General features: G+C 36.5%; 1 protein-coding gene across 6 annotated transcripts in view; it reads right to left on the bottom strand.

Moving 5' to 3' along the window:
• The window catches only part of Naa35 (N-alpha-acetyltransferase 35, NatC auxiliary subunit), a 69,125-nt gene that overhangs the window by 17,940 nt on the left and 27,266 nt on the right, over positions 1-23,919 (bottom strand). For all 6 annotated transcript variants that reach the window (XM_063243765.1, XM_063243775.1, XM_063243768.1 and 3 more), the window contains exons 11-15: positions 23,291-23,405; positions 15,505-15,683; positions 7,312-7,371; positions 3,926-4,032; positions 383-449 (exon numbers count right to left, since the gene is read on the bottom strand). In XM_063243765.1, the coding sequence (XP_063099835.1) occupies positions 383-449; positions 3,926-4,032; positions 7,312-7,371; positions 15,505-15,683; positions 23,291-23,405 (528 nt within the window). The remainder of the gene's footprint in view (positions 1-382; positions 450-3,925; positions 4,033-7,311; positions 7,372-15,504; positions 15,684-23,290; positions 23,406-23,919) is intronic.

The raw sequence follows: 23,919 nt of genomic DNA, 5'->3' as shown, positions 1-23,919 counted from the left end.
GTTAGAAATATTCTTTATATGGTCAACAAAAGTAAATTCTCATGTCCATTTACAAAAAACCCAAAAACAAAAAACTCCCCCAAAAAACAAAAAACCAAAACCACCATGGAAAACAGTGCTGCTTTCCCAGGTAACAGTCACTGCCCGCCCTGTCCTGCCATACCTGCCCCCCCCAAGCCACCCAAGACCACCTCTGTGCCTAATAATTTGCCAGGAAGGCTGTAGGGCAGAAAGCCATCCAATGAAGTGCTAGGAGACACAAGTTTTTTTATCTCTTCTATGTAAATAGTTGATGAAAATTCATAAATTAATGATATGGAAGGAATTACACCCTGTAATTTTTCAAAGTGTCTATCACAACATTCCAAATTATACTTCTTACCCGAACACAGTGAGTAACAAAGGCGTCAATACAGTCCTTAGCCTGGTGATTATTATATAGGCAGCACCTGCAAGGCAACAGTCACTTCATTAAAGCTAAAGTACCAAGCCTAGAAAAAGCAGCAGAGATTACTGCAGATGCTATTTATAAGAGCAGGTGGGAAAGGGAGAAAAAGGAACCAAACACATCACTAAATTGAAGAATGACAGTATAAGATTGAGAAATATTCAAGTAGTGCTGTGTATCCATCTGGTAAGTGGGTGATTATTTCCATTTCTTCAGTTCTATACTGAAGTTGTCTGAGTTGGGTCTAGTAAGACCACACAAGCAAAAGGAAATTCTGAAGCCCTACCAGTGTCATGTATTTTTACACAACTGATAACCTCATAGATGGTGTTCCTAAGAATAACTGCAAGGGAAATAATACAGAGAATCCTTCAAGAATGTATCCCACTTCCAGCCACTAGCTATCCTATTCCAAGCACACTCCTCTCACACTGCATCTTCTGTCGCTACAAACTAGTCTCCTTGCAGAGTTCTTTGTCAAGAGTATCTCCTCATCCCCTATCCCCAGTGCTAAGGATCAAAGCCATGGATGGCCTCTTGCACACTAGCCAAATGATCCACCACTCTTAATCTATAGTCCCATTCCTTTATTTCACGACAGGGAAAATTCTAGTTGTCCAGGATGCCCTCAAACTTTAGTATATGATCCTTTTGCCTCTACCTGCCAAGTGGGATTACAAAGTACCACTTTAAAAACAAAACAAAACATGTACCACTTCTTGACAACTGCTTCCTGAACACTCTTTAAAGACCTGCTTCCTGCCCTGGGGAAGGTGTAGATGCCAAGTATACTAGATGGAAAGTTTGCTGTTAATTTTTCTTTTTTTTTTTTTTAATATCTGGAAATCACAATGTTTTGTTTTTTGCTTTTCGAAACAAGGTCTCACTATGTAGTTCAGGCTAGCCTTGAGTTCACTATGTAGTCTGAACTGGTCTCAAATTTATGGTGATTCCCTCCTGCCTCTGCCTGTTGAGTGCTGGGATTGCAAGTATGCTGGACCTCCTCCAGCTCTAGGATTTTTTTAAAAAACTGAAGAGATTTCCTCCTGGGGTCTCACCAGGAGCTGCTAACTTGCTACTCAAAAGTGTTTATCACTTTGGCAAGAACCACAAGATAAATAGTCATGGAATGGCAAACAGGATACCGAGCAAGCCAGAAGGAAGACAAGCAGAAACCCTGCTTAAAGAGTTTTTATATTTTTAACATCAAAGGAAACAATTATTTACACACTAAAATACACAACGTTTTAAAAAAAGACTTTCTGGATCTAAAAATAATTATTTTTGAACTGTAAAAATTCAGTATGTCAGTAGATTAAAGATGTTCACTTTTAAGTTTCAAGAAAAATAGTATCCACACAAAACAAGATGACAGTTGTGAGCTCTACAAGGGATCCAGACGACCCAGAATACCAAATATTCTAAAACAAGGCAAAACAAACATGAAAGTGAGACAAAAGTCAAATTAGTAATAAACTGATATGAAGAGTTGAGACCTTACTGAGGGCCAAAATGATTACACAGTTAACCACACAATAAGTATTAAACAGTAGACTCCCCATACATGATTCACCATAACTGAATAAATCGGAAATAAGCAAAAAAAAAACTTCCCTTGTATCTTTACTTAAAATTTTACAAATGAACTTTGGACTGAAAAAAGGGCGGGGGGGGGGGGGAAGAGACAGAAAAGAAAAAAGGAAAGGAACAGGAAGGAAAGGCAACAAAAGAGTGAACTATAATGTCCTGAGAAAGGAATATAAAAAAATCCTTTTCTATTGAAGTCTAAACACAAAATTTAACTGGCAGAACATGAACACCCTTAAATGTCAGTATTTTAAAAAGCTTTAAGAAAAAAGATGTAAAAAATAACAATAGCTGGGCATGGTAGTGCACACCTATAATCCCAGCACGTGGGCATCTGAGGCAGGAGGACATCCATGAGTTTGAGGCGAGTGTGGGCTAAATGAGTTCAAGGCCAGTCTGAACTAAATGGCGGGACCCTGCCTCAAAAAAATAAAAAGCCAACTCAACAAGCCTTTTAAAAAAGACCTTTCCCTACTGAACCATACTACTTTTTCTATTAATGTGATCTCTGAAATCTTTCTTGTATCTGTCCTCCTTACAGTCCCAGAGTTTAATCCTTTATCATCTCTCACATAAACAAATCAGCCTATCTACTCTATGTGCAATGTCACTCCTTCCCATGACCCATTTCTTCCTATTAAAAACCGATCATGCCAATTCTCTAACATCCTGAACAGTTCTGTTTAACAACCAACCAAACATCAAACCATAACAAGCATTCAAGACTTACCTGAGTCTCATCCTAAACTGAGCCCCTATTCATTTGCTCAAGAACTCACTGTGCACTTTTTCTGTGACACACAACGTTCAAGTAACCATACACATCAGTCAGAGTGCTTGGCTGCTGTGAAATAACAGCCATAAGAAGCTACCAAGGTTCATGAAATTTATATTCTAATTACAGGAATGGGGAAATAGGGAAAGAAAAGAAAAAACGTAAGTACATTATAAATTATGTACAAAAGAAATGCTGTTATGGAAAAGAGAAATGGAGTGAAAGCAGAAATTGCAGTTTTCAAATAGGGTGGCCAGGGTAGCATGCTGAAGTGACGCTAAACAGACGTGAAGGTGGCAGGGGCATCATCCATTAGGATTTCTGGGGAAAATGTTCCCTCTCTGCTATCCTGTGTAAAGAACCCAGGGCAAGAGAGCAAGCCTTGAGAGTCCCAGACTAGTAAGGAGGCAGAGGAAGAGGGTGACAGCAGCAAAGCAGAGGCAGGAAAGCAAAGAGGGAGCGGGACAGAGATTCAGACCTAAGCTACTCAAGCCTCCTGGGCTCGGCCCTATGGATCATATCTGTTACTATGAAATGGGGACTGTAATGGCCACTGTGACAGCTTCTGCAAGCCATGCTTTCCAGACTCTCTATGACAAAATGAGCTTAGGGCAGTGATTATCACAGGACAAGGTAAAGATCAATTATTTGCATTTTTAAATTTTTATCTAGACTCAAATCATAGAGAAGAGACCTTACTTTTTGTAATTATCCCCTAAACTGCCTAACACGGTGCTTTGCGAAGTAAAGGTCCAAAACAAAATATTGAATTTGTAATAACCTAAAGTCAACATTATAAAAATCTTAGTTTAATTCTAAACAATATGTGGCAGAGATGGATTAATTTGAACACAATTATGCTATTTTTAATACTGAGACTTTACCCTCAACAATTTTTATACTTTGGTTGTGCAAAAAGGAGTGCAGAGAAGACTGGGCTTTTTATATATTTTTTAATAAAAACACATACACTTGTAAGGGATACAGCTCAGCAGCGTAAGTGCCTGCCTGGTAGGCGCAGGGTCCTGAGTTTGATTCCCCCACATCAAATAAATAAATAAATAAATAAATAAATAAATAAATAACATATAATCTAAAGTGTCTTATGTACTCACTTGGGGGAAAGCACCGGAGGACTGACGAAAGACCGAAGGGCATCTTTAACCATGTCTTGCATGAGATGAGTTCCAAAGACCTTTTTGTTATCCACCAAGAATGTGGTCTTAAAAGCAAATATTATATATCACTTTAGTTATGTATGCACTAGTAACACCACTAGTAATTATTGAGGCATAAACATGCTATAGTATCCATAAGTACTACAGAACACAAAATTAAAATATAAAACATTGAACAATTTTTATAAATTATTTAGCTACATAAGTATTTTTTTATTAATCCTTATTTAAGGTGAAATGCTATGATGCAAGGAAATTTAAAAAAATACAGAAATAAAATCCCAAGTCAAGAGTAGCTGCAAGAACTAAAGAAATCAATGAACTGACCAAATATGTCAAATGCAATAACATGTAAGGAAAGGTTTCATAAACTATGAAACATGAAATGGTTATGTATACAAATTATTTCATAATAGTTTTGCTGTTCTGCTTGATGTTTTGGGGATCAAACTGTTAGGCTTTTTACATACAGGTATTGTCGTGTAATACAAATTTCTAAAAATGGAAAAAATATATTTTAAAGTTTGTATTTAATGCTAATTTGTATTTAATTTCCTCCTAACAATCCCAGAGTATTTCAATATTAATATAAAGATCTTGATTTTCTAAACTGTTTGAAAGTTTACATAAAGTAAAACACAGTTTTGTTGTACAGTTCTTAAATGCTCATAAATACATGGTTTACCTCTTACCACAATCAAGACATAGATCTACTAAACCACCAAAACATTACCTTCTAGTAGTCTTCTAAAGTCAAGACTATCCCATCCAAACCTCAGGTGACCACCGGCATGCTCTCCAACACTTTCATTTTGCCATTTCCAGAATGTCATTAAGATGAAATCAGACAGTTTTTAAATTTGGCTTCTTTTACCTTTTATAATGGCAGAGATTGACCTGCACTGTTGAGCATATTAATACTATACTTTATTTCTTTGTATTTATTCATTTATTTTTTTGGTACTGGGGAATGAACTCAAGGCCTTGTACTTGCCAGGCAGGCACTGTGCCACTGAGACACATTTGTCTTTCTGAGCAGTTTGTCTTTTTGAGCACTACTGTGCTGTCTGCATGATATCCACCCATTGCCTTGAGAATGTCTGAGTTGTCTCAGTTTGGTGATCATGAGCCCACAGTTCTAAACATTTGTGCAGAGGCTCTGGAGAATGTCAGATCTCTTCTTAGTTAAACAACTGGAAAGTGTGATTTGCATGTTTAATTTTATAAGAATCTGCCAAATTCTTTTTCAAAGCAGTTGAATCACTTCACATTCACATCATCAAGACAGATTTTTAAAAATATATATTCTAAAAAGTGGATAGTATTTCATTGTGATTTAATCTGTATTTCGTTAATACCATGCTGAATTATCTTTTCATACTTAATTTCAAATCTTTTGTCTATTTTAAAAATTAGTTTATCTCTCAAAGAATTATTCATATGTTCCAGATACAACCCCTTGTCAAATATATAATTTGTAAATATTTTCTCCTACTCTGTAGCATCTCTTCTTTAACAGCGCCTTTCACAAACAAGTTTTTTTTTTAATCAGTTTCTTGTTTCCTTTTATGAATTAAACATTTGAGGTCATACAAAAGAATTCTATCTTTTTCAGGTTTATAAATATTTTTTAAATTTTTATGGCTTCATAGCTGGGTGTGGTAGTGTACACTTGTCATCCCAGCACTTGGGAGGCTGAGACAGGAGGATTAGTGGGTTCGAGCTACATAGTGACTTGAACGTCAGCCAGAATTATACAGTAAGACACTGTCTCAAAAAGACCCCAAAAAAAGTTTATGGTTTTGCCTTTTATAAATTATGACATATTTTGAATCACTTTTGTCATACGCCTGTCCAAATTGTTCTTGCACCATTTGTTGAGAAGACTATCATTTCTATTTTGAAATACCATTCTAAAAGAAGTAGTTAACCATATTTTTGACCAATTACTTGGCACATTATTCAACCAATAAAGGATTATGGGCTACATAATTCTACATATAATAAAGGGTCAATTTTTAAAAAAAGGTTTTCTCTTTGGTTCTACTCAACTATGTGCCCATCATTTTGCCAATCATATGTAAGACAACAGTGTCCGTTCTCCCTCTCCGTATTTTTTATGTTTGTGCCAGTCTAGTTCCTTGCCTTTCCATGAAAATTTTAGAATTAAACCCTTGACAGTTACAAAAATTATTTTTGTGATTTCGACTGAGATAGTTCTGAATTTGGGGAAAATTAACATGTTAAAAATTTCAATCCTTGCAATCCATGGATAACATTTTTCTATATCTAAGATTAGAGTTCGTTTTTCTTTTTCTGGTACTGGGGACTGAACTCATGACCTTGCACTTGCCAGGCAGGCACTGTTTGCTGAGCAATATCCCAGCCCCTAGATTTCTTCCATTACTACTGTACAGCTTTTCAGCACACAGACTGCACACAACTGGTTAGATTTCTACCTGAGTATTTCAGTGTAAACACTGATCTTCCGATACTGTTCATTCCAAGTAAATAGAAACACGACTGTTTATGACTACTGGCTTCGTTCAACCTATTCATCAGTTTTAGTAACAAGGTTGTTCCTTGGCGTTCTGCACAGCGAATTGTGCTACCTGCAAGTAGATACCATGCCTTTGATGACTTCTTCCTGCTTTACTGCACTGGCTAAGATCTCCAGTGAGGAAGAGGAGTGAGGACAGGTGGCCCTCCTTGCTTTCTTCTCACTCTCAAGAGGAAAATATTTACCCTTTCCTCATTGACTGTGACGCTAACTATAGGATTTTTTTTTGTATATGCTCTGTATCAGGTAAAAGCAGTTCTCTCCTATTCCTACTTTGTTTAGTTTTTCATCATAAACAAGAGGCTGAATTCTGTCAAATGACTTTCCTAAATCTACTAATGATAGACTGCATAGTGAATTACAGTGACTTTCAGATGTTGAACCAGGCCTGTACTCCTGGGATAAACTCCACCTGGTCATCATGGAACTACCTCTCATTTAGCCAGTGCTGGATTCGTTAGTATTTTGTTGAAGTCTATAGACAGCTGCGCTTCTCTGATAGACCTCCAAATAAGCTCCCTAAGAGATTCCTCCTAGTGATTATTACTTTAATTTTAAAGCTGTCACAAAGTTAAATTTTAGGATTTCAATTGTTCTAAAATTATTACGAGGTGAACCTGATGAATGCCTAATACTCTAAATCCATAATTTGATTAAAAATGTAATAGTAAAGTGGATACCCTTTAAAAGCAACTATCTTTTATCAGTCAATGGAATATCAATCCATATATAAAGTAGTACTTTGACACTCAAAGTGACTTACTTGTAACAGTGACCTTGAAAGAACACATGGCGACTGTTCACTAAATTCACAGAAAAAATCCTGACAGAGAAAAGGTAATTGTCATTAACAAATTAAATAATACCAGAAAATATTTACATCTACTATAATTTTTATAAATGACATGCTAGATTTAAAATATGATAAAGGTCACTTCCATAGGAATTGTATAATTTTATTAAGGGACAATTGATAACTTTAGAGCCTAAAAAAATTTTTCTTTTTGAGACAGGGCCTCATTATGTAGTTCAGGCTGGCCTTGAACTCGCTATGTAGCCCAGGCTGACCTTGAACTTGTGGCGATCCTCCTTCCTCAGCCTCCTGAGTGCCAGAAGTACAAGCATGCACCACCGTACCCAGCCTAAAAAACTTTTAAATAACTAATGAGTGATAGAACTATGTGAGTAGCAACACACATTTATACGCCATAAAATATCAATTATAATTGACCAATGACAGAACTTTAGTTCTGACTTCAAAGAAGTGCTGAGTAACAGGGCAACTGGATTCCCATTATGATTGTGGACTTTGGAGAAAGTCCAAAAGGTATGGGTTTAAAACATAGAGGGAAAAAAAAAAAAAGACAAAATATTAACACCTATAGTTTGTGGGACAAGTTATTTATCATTTTATTTCTCCACATCTGCCAATTTTAGAGATTAAAATGTGGGATTGCCAAGGTTAGATACCCATGCCTAGGAACCCCTATACTGCAGCTACAGGTTGGGAGAGATCAAGACAGGACTGAGAGCCTCTCTTGGTAAACAGAAGTTGCTGTGGTTAGACACTCAGGATGCATCCCCCAGGAGCGTATCTGCCACCCCTGATGCTACCAAGACACTCAATACCACTGTGAGCTGGGGCCTCATTCTGTTCCTGTGCAACACCTCACATGGGGTAGGGGCAGACATGGGACGGACAGAAGGGCAGAGCAGAGCGAAGGAAGGGAAGATGTTCACTTAGGTCATGACTATTTCAGAAAGGTTTCCTTTTTCTCCAGGAACTGCTATTTTCCCTGGTAAGCATCTCATGACTCCTGACTTCCCTTCTCTATCTAACACTATTGTTGTAATCTGGTTTTTCGTTTCTTTTTTCTCAAGATGGGGTCTCCCGAGGTGGCCTAAAACTCACCATCCTCCTGCTTCAACCTCCCAGGTGTAGGGCATGTGACCAAACCTAGCTTCTTTCCTTTTGTAAAGGAGAAATAAGTTTGTACTTCTCTATTACACTTGGTTTTTTTTTTTTTTTTCTCCCCCATGGTACACAGGTATTAAACCCAGGACCTCACATCATCCTTCAAGTCCTCTACCACTGAGCTACATTGAAAGCCCTTTCTATTTTTTCACTTTGGGATAAAGCCTCACCAAGTTTGAATGTTGGCCTTGAGCTGAAGATCCCTGTTATGGTTTGGGTCTGGATGTCCCCTCAAAGCCTCGTGTGGTCAGGGAGATGGCTGAATCTAGTTAATGACTGATTCACTGTCTAGTGCTGGGGTGAGGTTTTAAGTGCTACATATGCCCTTGGATGGGCAGCCTGCACACAATTTAAGAGAAGGAAGGGAGGCTTGTTTACCTCTTTTGCTCTTACAGCTTTTGCTGCCTTCCACCACCCCAAACTATTGCCCCTCTTCCATGTGTCACCCTGCCTTGGAGCCAGCTAATTGTGGACTGAAATCTCTACAAACTATGAACTAAATAAACTTTTCCTCCTTTAACTCTGGGTGTCAGGTATCTTGTCTCAACAGTGAGAGAACAGTAAGGCACCCCTTGACTGTGCTTCCCAAGTAGTTGGGATTATGGTGTGCATCACCCCATCTGGCTTATATTCATTATCTTTATGAGCACACATTCTTGCTCCTTTATGAATTCTCTTCTTCACTCCAATTTAAGTATGGCTGTCCCCTGGCTCCTTTTCTTTCTATACGTATCCTCTAGAATCATGATCTCCCAAGTTTAGATGGATATTCTAACCATTTCACAACTGACTCCTCAAGATAAATATTTCCTACCAGAAACAGTACCTTTCTATATCACAAAGGAAACAAAAGGAAGAGGAAACCTGTCAGCATCAGCATCAAACCACCAACTGAGCCCAATTTATCCCTCCCCTGCCTCAACAATAAAGTGTACTAAGGACGCCAGCTTTATTAATATTAATGTGTTATCAATAATTCACCCTTAATGGCCCCAGACAGCAAATTCTCCTCTGGACCATTGTATTTACGTCACAGCCCAGTGTCTCTCATCTCTCACATGCTCATCAAACGTCCCAAAGGTGACTCTGCATCCAGTGTCTCCACCCCTCCACCATCTGCATGCAATCTGTCTCTGAGTGATGCCAGCAGTGTCTCCTCACCTAAATCCAGTGACCTATCAGCAAACTTTGAAAGACTTTTTTCATGAAAAAACCAAGCAACTTTCCAAAATTTGTCTTTTTAGCCACTTGTTAAGTCTGACCTGAACACTTGAAGTTTAGTCCTAAACCTTCTATATTCTTTCTACTTGACAGTTTTAATCCTGCTCATGTTTCACTTACTACCTATACGGTAAAAGCCCAAACCTGTTATCTCTCAGCAAAGAACTTTAACATGCTCCTGTTGGTTGGAACCTCCAGTAGTACCTATGTGACTATACCACCAGTGTCTTGGCAGTGAATTATAGCCCCATCATGAATGTTAATTTCTGTTACCATTTGTGGCTGGATGTCTCCCCAAAGCTTCATGTAGTCACAGAGGCTGAATCTATAGTTTGTGATTGATTTATGATAGGTGTAATGCAGGGATCAAGGGTGTGAGTGCTACACCCACCCTAGTGTGGCTAGCCTGCATACAATACAAGGGACAGAAAGAGGCTTACCTCTCTCTCCTGCTTGTTGCTTGTGCTGTCTTCTGCCACCATGAATGGTTGCCCCTCTGCTATGCTACCCTGCCTTGGAGCCAGCTGACTATAGCCTGAAACTTCTACAAACTGTGAGCTACATACAACCTTTTTCTTTTAATTCTGGATGTCAGGTATTTTGCCTCAGCAACAAGAAAAGTAAGACACTATCCATATCTACTATCAACATCTATACTTAAAGGCAACTTAAATCCAACTTTAATAAAACCTCTGTGAGCTCTATTATTTCAATGACTAGTACAGAGTACATCCAGAGCTGAAGTTAAAAACTTGGAAACATTAGTAAAAATTTCTCTCAAGCTCCACATATGATTCACCACCAGTGTTGTGTCAACTTAGCTTACATATAGCTCGAAGTCTAACAAAATCACATCATCTTCCTGTCATCCTTTTATTCCAAATTACCACTGCCTCTTCTTTGGACTACAGTAATGGTTTCTTAATTTGTCTTCCTGTGTTTACTCTGGTCCCCTTCCAATTCTTTCCACAGTGTACCCACTACTATCTTAGCAAATTATTAATGTAGTATTACCACCTATTATGTACTGATTCTACATAACTCTATTCCTGATTTTCCTTTGCTCTCTGATGAAGACCAAAATCCTGAGTGTGGCTTAAATGATCTCACATGGTCTGTGTGACTGTCTTCAGTAAACCCAACTCCTCCACCCCACTCCATGTTCCTAGCTTTCTCATACTGTAGTTTTTACATTGTTTTGTGTTCTTCCTCATCACAAGGTGGAACATTCAGGTTCCTTCACCTGGAACTGCCAGACTTCAACCATCCTAACTAATGTCTACCCAATCGCAAGATCTTTTCTTTGTCCTCCCTGATCACTTAGGTCACTCTTTCATCGTGTTCCTTTCCCTCACACATCACTAATCTCCTGCGTAGTTCTATAATGATTTTTCTAATTATCTGAGCAATTTCCCATTCACTCTAAACTAAGTTTAAAGATAAGCCAGATGATACGCTTTTGCTCATCAATACATTAGCACCGAGAAAATGTCCAAAAATAGTTGCTGAGTTGATGAACACATGCTTTCATAGTTTCACGTGTACTCCATATTTGCCTTTTTTTGCTTGATGTGGTGCTGGCGATGGAACCCAGCATCTCCCATCCTGTAACAACTACACTTTTAGTCTTTATTTCTGCATTTCTTACTTCTGGTACATATCCGTAAGACAACATAATACACTGTATTATCTTGTAGTTGGGTGCATATCCATTAAGACAACATATACATCCTGGTACATATCCATAAGACAATATACATAGTTTATTATGACTGCATTTAAACTCAATGCTCTTCCTAGTAATTCCACAGCTATCACTCTAGACTGTTAATTTGAGCTTCTCTTTACAAATTTCTCTACCCTTTCTTTGCTGTCATCTCTCCCCCCCCCCCGTAAATCACTGACAAGTTGGAAACGGCAGAAAAATGCAAAATAAATTATTCTTCAGTATTCTACCACTCCAGAAATAGAATTAACATTGTGAATTTACAATTATTTTTTGTCTTTTGAATTTAAAATTTTTAAAAAACTATTTCTAACAATGTTTTCTTTTGTGTGTCACAGAATGTCAGTATACAGTGTTCTTGAACAAAACTTGATATTCATAAGCATCTCCCCATGTCAGTATTTTTCTACAACATGCTTTTTAATGGCTACATGGTATGTATCCTACACATACTCACACAAATAGTTGCCACTTTTAATGTATCTTTGTATCTACTTTATTCCAGACCATGAGAATTGCACAGTCAAGAGAATACATGGCTGTAGGTTTCTGAGACGTGTAATCACAGGAATATAGGAGATTATTTCCCTTTATCAATGTTAAATAGTACTATACTTTTCAATCTAGTTTATCTTACCCATATGTAAACATTTTTAATAATAATTTGGCTCTTCATTCTAATAGTTAGTAACAACAGATTTCTTAATGCAGACAGATCCAGACTTATCTAGTGCCCTCCCTCTCTCCTCCTGGCCTGTCACACATCCTCCACCACTACCAGTTCCTGTCCCAAGTTTTCTAAGCAGTTACAGTCTTTTTTCTTTTCTTCTTTACTATGCCCTCTTCATATTCAGTACCCACAGCACAAGAGTAGTTTCTCCAGTCCCCTCTTCCATCATGGCAGGGTCTCATGCAGTCGTCTCCCTGAAAAGCGATCCTTAATTTTCTGTAGAGTACTGACCATCAGTGGGGCCCTGTCTGGGTTGAGGAATACTGATATTATACATAACAATACGTTGTTTTGCTGCTCTAGAATACCTCTGGTGATAAGAATCAGATTAGGTAGAAGAATGGAAAGCACAAGATGGACGGAAACTGAATCCATAATCACGAGATTCTAGTGTGCATGAATAATGATAAGAACTCATTATTGTACTGGAAAAACTGCTAGTTCTATGGATGATTACAGATATTCAAGATTTAAATGTAAATGAAACTAAAAATTTTATCTATATAGTTGCAATAGTTATACCTTTCACCTATATTATTGAGCTGTAAGAATAACTTTTGCTTGTATCATTTCACTTCTCACTCAATAACATACAATGGTTCCACAATCCAAAAACAACCAAACAATATTAGGGTTTGCATGATTTTGGTTCACTTTCATTACCCATAATTAATCACTGAACTTCTGAATTCTTAACAAAATACTCAGAACACCCTTCTTATAGCCACACTCCAGAAAGTCCTTTATCTGACTGTTTGTTAGCAACATGTTAATCATTTTTCAACACTGAGGTCAAATCCAACCATACTCTAATTCACATTTTTTTCCCTATTCTAAAACTCTACTGAATATGCAGAAAACTGAAGTATGTATTAGATCATCTCTCCAAGTAGAAGGGAAAGGTAGAACACAGACCCTGCCATGTCACCTAATCCCAACTATACTTTTGTGTCACTTTATAAATCTTAAGAGACTGTGAACCTTAGAAGTATCAATTACATATTCTTACATATGGACCTAATATTAGTATGATCTATTTAGTATAAACAAAATTTCAAAATTTAGGGATTGTGATACCTACAAAACTTGTATACACTAGTTCCTCTAATCGGGTATACTCAAAAAAGCGGTAACTGAACATAGGTGTTTCTGTAGACTGAGCTAGGACAGGACTATACACTCTCAACTTTGGGCCTACAATGCTTGATAATGAATAAAAAGCCTTTTTCCTTTAATAATCTCAAAACTCTCATGAAGACACATTAAAAACAATGCCAAAACCATAGTGGGAGTAAAAAAGCCTCCATTACCTTCAGCTTAGGCTTTATAGTCAGAAGTCAAAGTACTTACAGATGTGGGTGAGACGCAGAAGTATGTCAAAAGTGCATGAAAAGCTACCATGACCCTCCCTGTTTCTCAATCCTATACCAGCTCAAAACCAGACCCCTGTCCACTCAGACATATATGCAATCATCCTTTAATATGAAATCCTGCAGCTTGCAGGAAAATGTCCAAAAGATCACTGACAATAGCTCAGCAACCTATCCTGATTGGAACTACTATGAATTTCCTGAAATGCCTGGTATGTTATCACAAAGTACTAAGTCTTCAGAAAGCTGTCGGTCCTGTGGCTTGTTTCAGAGAAAAACAAAAAACAAAAAAAATCATGTCAACTAAGAATAAAGTAGAATTGACAAAACGATATACACATGAAAAGCATTACAGGATATAAAACAATAAAATGGGTTGCTTGTACTTCAAGATCTTATAATTGATCTAGTAAACATGAATACAAGCCCAGGTAACAATTAGAGTCAGGAAAGTAGATACAGCAAAAAAGAGTAAGAAAATCTCTATTCTAATTCCTGCTATGAAATTAGAGTCATCTATTTTGGGCACAAACCCTATGAACCTCAGCTTGCTTATCTGTGAAATGTCTGCAAAATGAACTAGATATATGGCTCTCATCTATTTTCCATTTTGCATTTCTACACTTGTAACAGCATTAGGGCAATCTACTAAAAAAAAAACAAGTACAGCAGAAAGTAAAGGCAGTATCAAGAAGCTTCACTAAAAAATAAGGATTTAAGTTGGACTTTAATAATAAAGAATTAATGGCCAAGATATTATAAGAGCAAAAATAATACCACAAATCTTCATCACTCATTAACTATTTCCCAGAAACTAATACCTAATATAGAAATATAAACTAGGTATTTGACTAATGACCTTGTGCTTGCCAGGCAGGCACTGTGCCACTGAGCTATATCCCCAGTGCCTGACATCTGTGATCTTAAGGAAGAAAAGTATAAAGAAAACCTTCAACCATTAATGGAGGCTCCACAGAAGACAGGCAATGAGCCAGGGATACAAGCACGCAATGTCATAAAAGTCAAACGCACAGTTAAACAACACATATTATTATGCTTAAGTCCTAAGAAAACAGTATTATCTTGTGAATTTTCTAATATGCCACTGTAACTTTACAACCAAAAAGCTCCATTTCTCAGTATTTTAATATTCTTGAAATAAATCTTGTTCTTCTGTATTTTAATACATAAAACTGATAAATTGCAAAAGTAGCTTCAAAATGTGCACGCTCTTTCAGTCCTACACCCTCATGCTCTAGGAATTTATCTTAAGGGAGAAGGATACATATGATTCAAATTTACATACAAAGGAGATCATCATTGCTCAAAACAGTGCAACATTGAAAATGACCTAATGATCTAAATGTAACTAAATATGAAGGAACTCAAAAAATCTGCACAAGCTCATAATGAAATACTCTGCAATCATTAAAATAACAAATATGTAGTTATGACATAAAAATATTTTACCATATTGAGATCGGTAATTTTTTAAGAAACTGGTTATCAAACCTGTAAGTCCATTTTTATAGCTAAAAGTAGTTACACTAAACATATACATATGTATACATATACATACTCTTTAAAAAAAAATTTTTTTTTAAATTTTTATCGGTACCAGGGATCAAACTCACGATTGCCTGCTTGCAAGGCAGGCACTTATGCTGCTGAGCTAAATCCCCAGCCCCATAAACATACTCTTATAAGAAGGTTTTAAAAGAATCTAGGATCCAAATTTCATTCCTAAAATGTGGATGGTAGAGTTAACTTTACTTCTTAATCTCTAAAATAGTATAAACTCTTTATAAAGAGTAAATGGAATGTGCATATGCATGTACGTCTATGTAATACACATGGTCATGCACACACATGCAAGTACAATTTATTTCGTTATTAAACCAAAGTTATACTGGAGATTACAGACTGGTACTTACCAGGATACAATGTAAATTTGTTAAGTTCACAACCTCACACACAGTTTTTATTCTATCTATTAATCTTGCAAAATAGTTAACCATTTCTTCCCTTTTAATTATTTTTGCATATCGAGGGAAGGTAGGTGGAAGCAGCCTCTGATTAACAAGGGGCTCAAAACCCATCATAATTGGATGATCTAAAAAAGAGAAGAAAAAATTTTCAATGTTTTTGTAAATTTTAAACTGCAAATGCTATTCAATATAAAGTTAAATGCTGATTTCAAAGACATCTCCAATTCTCATCACAACATCCCATGGACACTACAGTTTATAACTACAAATACTTTTCAAAAAGTGAGATAAATAGATTTAGCAATCTGACAACTGTATTCCCTACATACATGGTAGTGGTTCTAGTGACAGGGATCTCTACCTCAAAATGAACTTCCAACCAAGAATGGGATAACAGGGCAAAGCAATCTCTCCAAGAAAAGTGGAAATGCTGTAACTAAGTCATGAGACTGAAGAAAGGTAAAATGGGAACATGAAGGCTTTTCTTCCCTTCAATTTGCTGAACAACATAATAACTTCAAATTTAGTTTCCTAACAATCCAGAATAGCAGAACTGACAGCCCCCAATAAATCTTGAATGAATATGAAATGTAATTATAGAAAGTTAACTCATTTTAACAACATTCTAAGAAACTGGAGAGTAAATTTTTTCCTCCATTCTCTGTGTACTGGTGATCTCACACTTCCTACCAGTACGAAGCTTCAAATGGGGATCTATAGCCCAGAACTAAGAAGTAATTATGAATTTTGGGTTCAAAGTTCTCCTGCTGATCTACAAACAGGCTACAATTTATGAATGAAAAACTAAAAACCAGGCATGGTGGCACTTGCTTATTATCCCGCCATTTTGGATGCTGAGACAAGAGGATTCCAAGTTTAAGCCCAGCCTGTGCAGGTGGGCAAGACCATGTTTCCAAACTTAAAAACAAACAAACAAATAAACAGTAATGAAGGAGAGCTTGAGAGAAGAAAGTGAATAAAAAATAATTTAGATGTGTTATGCACATGTAACAACTTTCCACAGGAATTTGGTCATTATGTACTACAAATGTATACTAAGTAAATATTTAATTTAAAAAAATTAAAGCTAAGCAAGTATATTAAGAATTAAAGACAAGACTGATAATCAAAACAGTACTCCAACTATACCTGTAAAATTCTTGTATATTTTCATTGTCTGACTTGCTGACATGAATCAGGAATTCATGCATGTTAGGCATAGGCTCTACACTTAGCTACACCTTCAGTCCTATTCTTTAAGATCCTCCAACAAAGATGGGCCAAATGTTCACAGACTTTTTATTCTACTAAGTTCTCCATGGCTGAAATTATTCTCACTAGAAAGTGCTTGACAATATCCTGTTATTCCTATAGAAAAAGATTTTCTATTTCAGGTGGAAAATTGTTGGATTGATTCAATGGGAGCTACTTTACACATCTATTATTTAGGTAGCTGATGGACATATAAATTTCATTCTGATTCACTGATTTGCCTCCCCTTCCACAGGAAGAAGTCTTGATAGCTGCAATTCATTTCGACATTCTATTACTTCAGATAAATCAGTGTTTAAAATTTTTCATTTGAGGGCTGGGGATTTTAGCTCAGTGGCACAAAAGCCTGCTTGGCAAGGGCAAGGTCCTGAGTTTGATTCCCAGTATCAAAAAAATTTTTCATTTGAACTGGTTATAAGGTCTCATTTAACAAATTAATTAAATTCACGACACATGCTCATTTTTATATATGTATGAGAGCCTGGTTCTACCTTTTTCTAAAATAGTCTTTGAACATCTCTATTCCCTAAGCACTGCACACTCTAAGCACAGTGACTCACAATGTTTATTAGGCTTCTTTCCTTTTCCTCAACTATTTTCTCCAACTTCAGTAGTTCCTACCTGATAGACTTGACACAGGTTGAATGCTTTTCCCTGCTTTCTCTAGTAGCACTGTGTATACACACTACTATACTGTCTGTGTGGGATTATCCCGCTCCCCAAATCCAGCTCTTTGAAAGTGGCAAGCTACTATGTCCCAAACAACTAAATACCTGGCTCGTAACAAGCACTAGAAATGTATGTGCTGAATGATAAGACATGCAACATAAAGCATGCTGAAGATAAAAGGAAAGGTTATTAACACTATAGTGAAACAAGTTAACACTTCACTTAAAACTAAAGTGAAAGTACCAGTACAAACACTCTGAAAAGCTTCTATACAATATGAACACGAGTAATTTTGGGCTTTAATGATAAATGCACAAATGCTCTAAAAGCTTCTATACCATACAAACATAAGCAATTTTGGGCTTTAATGATAAATGTATCACCTTGCCTGGATTCTCCCTCAAGACATACATCCAAAATTGTTATCCAGGAATATTCTTTTATTCTTAATTACACAAATGTTTAGGGCTTACACCACAAGATTAAGAAGATTAAGCAGAGACAGCCACTGGTGAAAACCTACATCATCATGGAAAGAAATATTAGTGGGAAAAGGACAATAAACACATTTTGTACTCTACCTTTTTTTGGGAGGGGGCGCAATCCTGGGGGTTGAACCCAAGGGCACTCCACTACTGAAATTCATCCCTAGCTTTTTGTATTTTTCGATAGTCTCACTAAGTTATACAGATTAGTCTTAACCTTGTGGTCCTTCTGCCCCTACCCCAGGTAACTGGGATGGCAGATATGTGTCTCCATACACAGCTGTACACTATTTTCTAACAAATTAACAACATAAAACTATTAATTTCTGAAATTAATTGGAACTGTCTTGCATATATCAGGGAAGGTGCTACTAGAGAAAGCAGGGAAAAGCATTCATCCCTGACCTCTTCTCACTAGGTGAGTAGCAAGCCCTGCACTGCGAATCAGTGTGCATCCAGACATCATCAAATGTCCCTGAAAGGCCCCAACAAGGAAACACTGACAAATACAATAAATAGTTATAAGTATAAACATGCATAGAAAAATTAAAGAAAAAGACTTCCTCGAAGAATGGAAGACTAAGGGAAGACACAAGGATGAGAACTTAGTAACAGAAGAAAATATTAGGAAGGTATTTAGCATTTGTGAGTCCTACACAATGGAAAATATGGCTCCTTTTCTTTTTCCTGTAGGTGGTTGGGATTTTTCAAGTTTTAACTTCTCCAAACTCTTAAAGTAAAAACAGATGCGTATAAATAGACTGGGGATAAAGTTTCTTTGTATAAACTAAGAAGTTAACTGTATGAGTGTTACGGATTAAAAACTGGTGGTCAACTTAACACCAGCTGGATTACATCAGCATGGTTCTGAGTGTAGATGTTCCACCTGAGGAAAATTGCCAGCATAAATAGATATATGGAGAAGAAATTTTGCATTAGATTGAGGCCTTGAGGCCTTGTGGGTTCGCCTAAGTGTTGCTGTTGAGCTGTTAGGTTCTCTGGAGAAGCTCTGGTCCTCACATCAAGCACTGCTTCCTGGCTCCGGAGAGGAAGACGTGTCCCGCTTGGACTCCAGGATGAACTTGTCATGCTGGCTTCCTGGCATGTACTCGACTGTGCTTGTCATTGGAGGAGTTTGGGGCCTCCACATCACTGAGGATGGCTGTGGTGACTTTCAGGACAGCCCAGGTCTTTGTTGTGTGACTTCGTGGCTCCAGCGTAGAACCCTCATCCCACCAGCACAGCTCCTTCACCTTGCTGGCATAGACTTCCTAGCTTCCACCGCTGACCTTTGGGCCTTCCCAGCACAGATCCATAAGAGACTGGTGTGAGTCCTTCTTGTGGGTTCTAGAGTTCCAGTTGGACTCGTGGGAGGCACTGTGTCATGAGCTCTGGGTCTTTATTTGGACTCATGTGGGACACTGCTGTGGGGTTTGGGCCCTTGGCTAAATATTCTTTGTCTTTAGTGTTGTGGATAGATTTCTTGCATTTTCTTGTGTTAACTCCCCGTGACCATCGTAAAAATAATATTAAACTCATGTCCTGTTTTTAATTGTTCTCTGCACAATCCCTGACTACAACGAGTTTCTCCATTTTCCTGCTACATTTAAAACTTTTACATTTCTCTGAAACTTGTTCATCTTAATGGTTAAAATGGTTACTAGCAATTAAGCTATTTTTAAGTCTCAAGCTATTGTTTCACATCATACAAAAGGACTCAGTAATCATCCTACATAAGGATTCACAAGTTGTTTACAAAGAAAAGCGATAAAAACTAAGACATAATCAGGTGGGCATGGTGGCACATTCCTGTAATCCTAGCAGTAGGGAGGCTGAGCCACAAGGATCATTGCAAGTTCGAAATCAACCTGGGCTACATACAAAGCAAGCCCAAGGCCATCCTGAACTGTGCAGTGAGACCCTGTCTCAAAAAGACCAAACCAAACCAACAAACAAAAAACACTGAGACTTAAAAAGGCAAAGAAATTATTCAGGTTAAAGACTGCAGTTGAACAGAAGAGGGACTAAAAGGTAGATTTGAGTTTGTGTTTAGTTTTCAAGGCAACAGAAACTGAAAAGCTAAGTTTAGTACATCCAATATCCTACCACAACATATTGCTTTAACACTTTCCTCTGTATTTTATATCACTGACACTATCTTAGTCTGTCTTATTTAAATTAACTTCAACAGGTTTTGAAATAGCCTTATGAAAAGTCACTCATGAAATGAGTTCAAAAAAGAACACAATTCATATTACCTAGTGTAATAAATTGTAAATAGTGTAAATAAATTCATATTACCTAGCGAATAAATTTTCTAAATTGAATACAGATCAGACAAGAACTTCTAGCTTTCCTTCTGATTTTACAAGTTTTTAGGTATATGAAAGTTGCCTTGTTTTTCCTGGTAAAATTCTTATCACGAATGGTGGAACATCCCTACAACCTCAGCTACAAAGGAAGCTGAAGTGGAAGGATAGAGATTTCCTGGTCAGCCTCGGCAATATACTGAGATGCTCCCTCCTCCCCCAAGATGTCATCTTAAAAAACAAGACAAAATCTCTTACTTGTAATATTAGCAACCAAATTATTTTCCCCTCACATTAAGTATAATAAAGCATAACCATTATTTTCAGAATATTTTCACTGATTTAAAGTATTTCAGTCACTAAAATTCCACTAGATCACTTATTTTCATTTTTATTAATACAAAACTATCAAAACACAATGTCATTGGAAATAAGTTTTACATAACAAGGTGCTTTGGTTTTAGATGTCAAAATTAAACATGTGGAAATGTATTAGTGAAGAGATAGAGAGAGATACTATGTAGTTTTTATATGATGATGACTTTTAGGACTCTCCCCAATTACTTAGGAAAGTAACATTTATTAAAATATATTTTTTATAGCACATACAGCCTTTTGAAATTTATTAAAATATTAAAATAAGTTGTAGATGCCTTGGCTGGAAAGAATTCTGCAAAGGTAACACAAAAAGCAATCTAACTAGATTTGGTTATATTTGCATTTCTTGAATGATATACCTAGAAGAGTCAAATTTATGGAGATACAAAATACAGACTATATTGTATTTGTTGTTTGTTTCTCACTAATAATTCTTTCTATCCACTGTAACATAGGTTTTCATGAGTGGCTATTCTCCATTTAATCTGCTTTTGGTATACAGCCTTTTATGAAAAGTTAAAGCATTATACTAGGTAAAATAAGGCAGATATATATAGTGTAAAATTTATGATAGCATATGCAAAGGCAAAAAACAGTATGCATTTCACTGGGTCTTTTTTCCTTTGTTCCTTCAATAAGAAAGTAGTTTATAATTCAAATTTCTCAAGTCCTGAGTAACTACAACCTTCTCTTCAGTTTTAATATGAAAATGACTCCAAAACCTGATTTTCAATTTTGCAGAGCCAAGAATTTATTTTTCTAGTGGACGGCTCCATGGCAACACATCAAACAATACCTTTCATCACCTGAGCTCCACACCTCTTCTGCCTTGTGCATCTTGGAGTGAACCCACTAACAAGTCATTCTTACATCGCGTTTTAGACTTCTAATTTTCCCTTTAATGCCACTGTTTCCAAGTCCCACTCAACATACACTTTTTCACTGAGAAGCTAAATGATTGCTTACTGCTTCTAATTTAGCTATTTTGTCACTAACGGAAATTGTAAAAATTAGAAAGTAAAGTGAGTAAGCTAAAACCAAAATTAATCTACATTGTTTTCTCACCATTCTCTTTAGAATAGGCATCAAAAAGATATTAACTTTTTTATTATGTAACTTTTAAGAAGGAAAATTATAATGTTAAATTAAGCAAGCTAGAAGGTACTATACAGAAAATCAAGCACGGTAGTTATTACTTTTAAAAGTTAAATTTTCACTTGTGTAGTTGTCAATTACATTTTATAAAAATGTACACTCAAGGTAATTTTATGTAAACAATCTTCCTGAATCTTACTTATCTGAAATACACAGAAGTCATTAAGATGCAGCGCCTAATGATCCTACAATTATCCGCAGTTTGCTTGACTGCAGATATGAAGCAGAACAGCTCCCAGGAGTGACACATGGTGGAAAGAACATCACGTTCCAATAACCTGGAAGCCTCCTGGTTTACATCATTAACATTACTATGACACAAACCAACTAGGCACTCTCAAGTCATGTATTATACACTGGCTTTCATGAAGTATTCATGTACTAGACTTCAAAGTGTTTAAGAGTCATAGATATCTTACACCTTTGTAAATATGTACCATAGATTACACATTAACACTCTTTTTAAAAAATATGTCCCTTATAATTACTAGAGACATATGATTGCAAGAATACTCATTTCCTAATCCAAATTACCTCTGGACTATTATACTACCTAATATCTGAGTAAAGAAAAGTTCATAAGAATATCACAATTCTTGCCCCTAAAAGGAGAGGAGTAACTGAAAAAGAAAAGGCTGGGAATCAGTAAGATCTTGCTTCCTGGTCATAAGACCAACAACTGGGAAACACTAATGTAAAGAATTTAAATACTACCTAACTTAAATGAGTTCTGAAGATAATCAGAACTGCTACTGTCTAAAATGTTAACCCAACTGCAGATTTTACAAAGGTATTCTACCTTTTTATTTTAAGGTACTTTCTTAGGGAGAGAAGTGTTAAGTTAAAGAGGAGTGTATTTGTAAAAGTGAAGAATGAGGAGAAAACTGGCTCTGCAGAATAAGCTTGAGCTGAGTAACAGAGGAAAAAAACAAAGGTAGAGGTATACCCTGGAGGACTCAGGACCAGCTATGCTAAGAAAGGTCACAATAGCCTGAAGTACCCTGCATGAATCCAATTTGAGTTCTAATGACACGCTAGGTACTGCAGAAACAGTTCCTGCCTAAGCTCACAGAAAGAAAACAGGTCAACAATTACAGACAATATTGGAGACATGGCCTAATGCAGGAAGGCCACATGGGAAATGCTGGATCTGCCTACTGCTTAGTATAGACTATATAATGAAAGTGATCAGTTTTTAGGCAAACAGCAGGAATACATGCAGAGAATATCTGAAGGACAGGGCATATATGCAGGCTAAGAAGTAAGCCACAGGGCATTGCCAAGTTCTACAATATTTTCAGTCTAGAAAAACTTACAAATGAGTCTAAAATATTCTATATGTCTTTGGAGTAAATGTTCCAAGGTCCAGGAAAACTAACCTGAATAAAATTTTAGAATAAGCCAAACACTATGCATACTCTGAATGGGAAAGAAAAAAAGAGTAACAGTGAGATGGACAACTACCTCCTTTTGTAGTATCATTCTGGGCCTGGATGCCATGGTGCAACGAATTATGAATGGCAGAAAGAAGATCTGCTGCTTGAACCATCAATTTTTGAGCTTCTGCAACAGCGCTGGTCTAGCAAATAAATCACCAAAAACATTCTTACATATTCTTTCACTGAAAGATATACATTAAATAGGAAAATCCTATAAACAATAATGAAATTAAATGCTTGCTGTAATGATACTGGCTTTCACAAATTATTCACTTAATGCAGGATGCCCAGATCCTGTTAGGATAAAAATAATTTTTTTTTCCTTCATATCTATGTATTATGGGATCCACTAAAAACATCTGAAATCTGATTTACTGTATTAATCTTATTTTTAAAAATAAAGTCCAGAAACACAGTCAACTGAAAAATGAAAAATATATGTCAACAATTCTAAAATATTCATCAAGATGGTGGAGGAAAATTACAGAAATCAGACCCATCGGAAAGGTGGTATTTTTACTCACCATTTATTCATAAATTAATCAGTAATGGCCTGGTATTTAAATGACACAAAAGTAAAAATACTGACCAACGGTTTGCCTTCGGTACACTACAAATCTAACAATTGATATTTAACTGAAGGGAAGAACAGAC

Source organism: Cavia porcellus, unplaced genomic scaffold, assembly GCF_034190915.1.
Source record: "Cavia porcellus strain 051 isolate PalLab524CR breed Dunkin Hartley unplaced genomic scaffold, mCavPor4.1 scaffold_2, whole genome shotgun sequence".
Classification (NCBI taxonomy): domain Eukaryota; kingdom Metazoa; phylum Chordata; class Mammalia; order Rodentia; family Caviidae; genus Cavia; species Cavia porcellus.
Note: the sequence above shows the minus strand (reverse complement) of the source record. Positions and strands in the feature narration are given on the sequence as shown.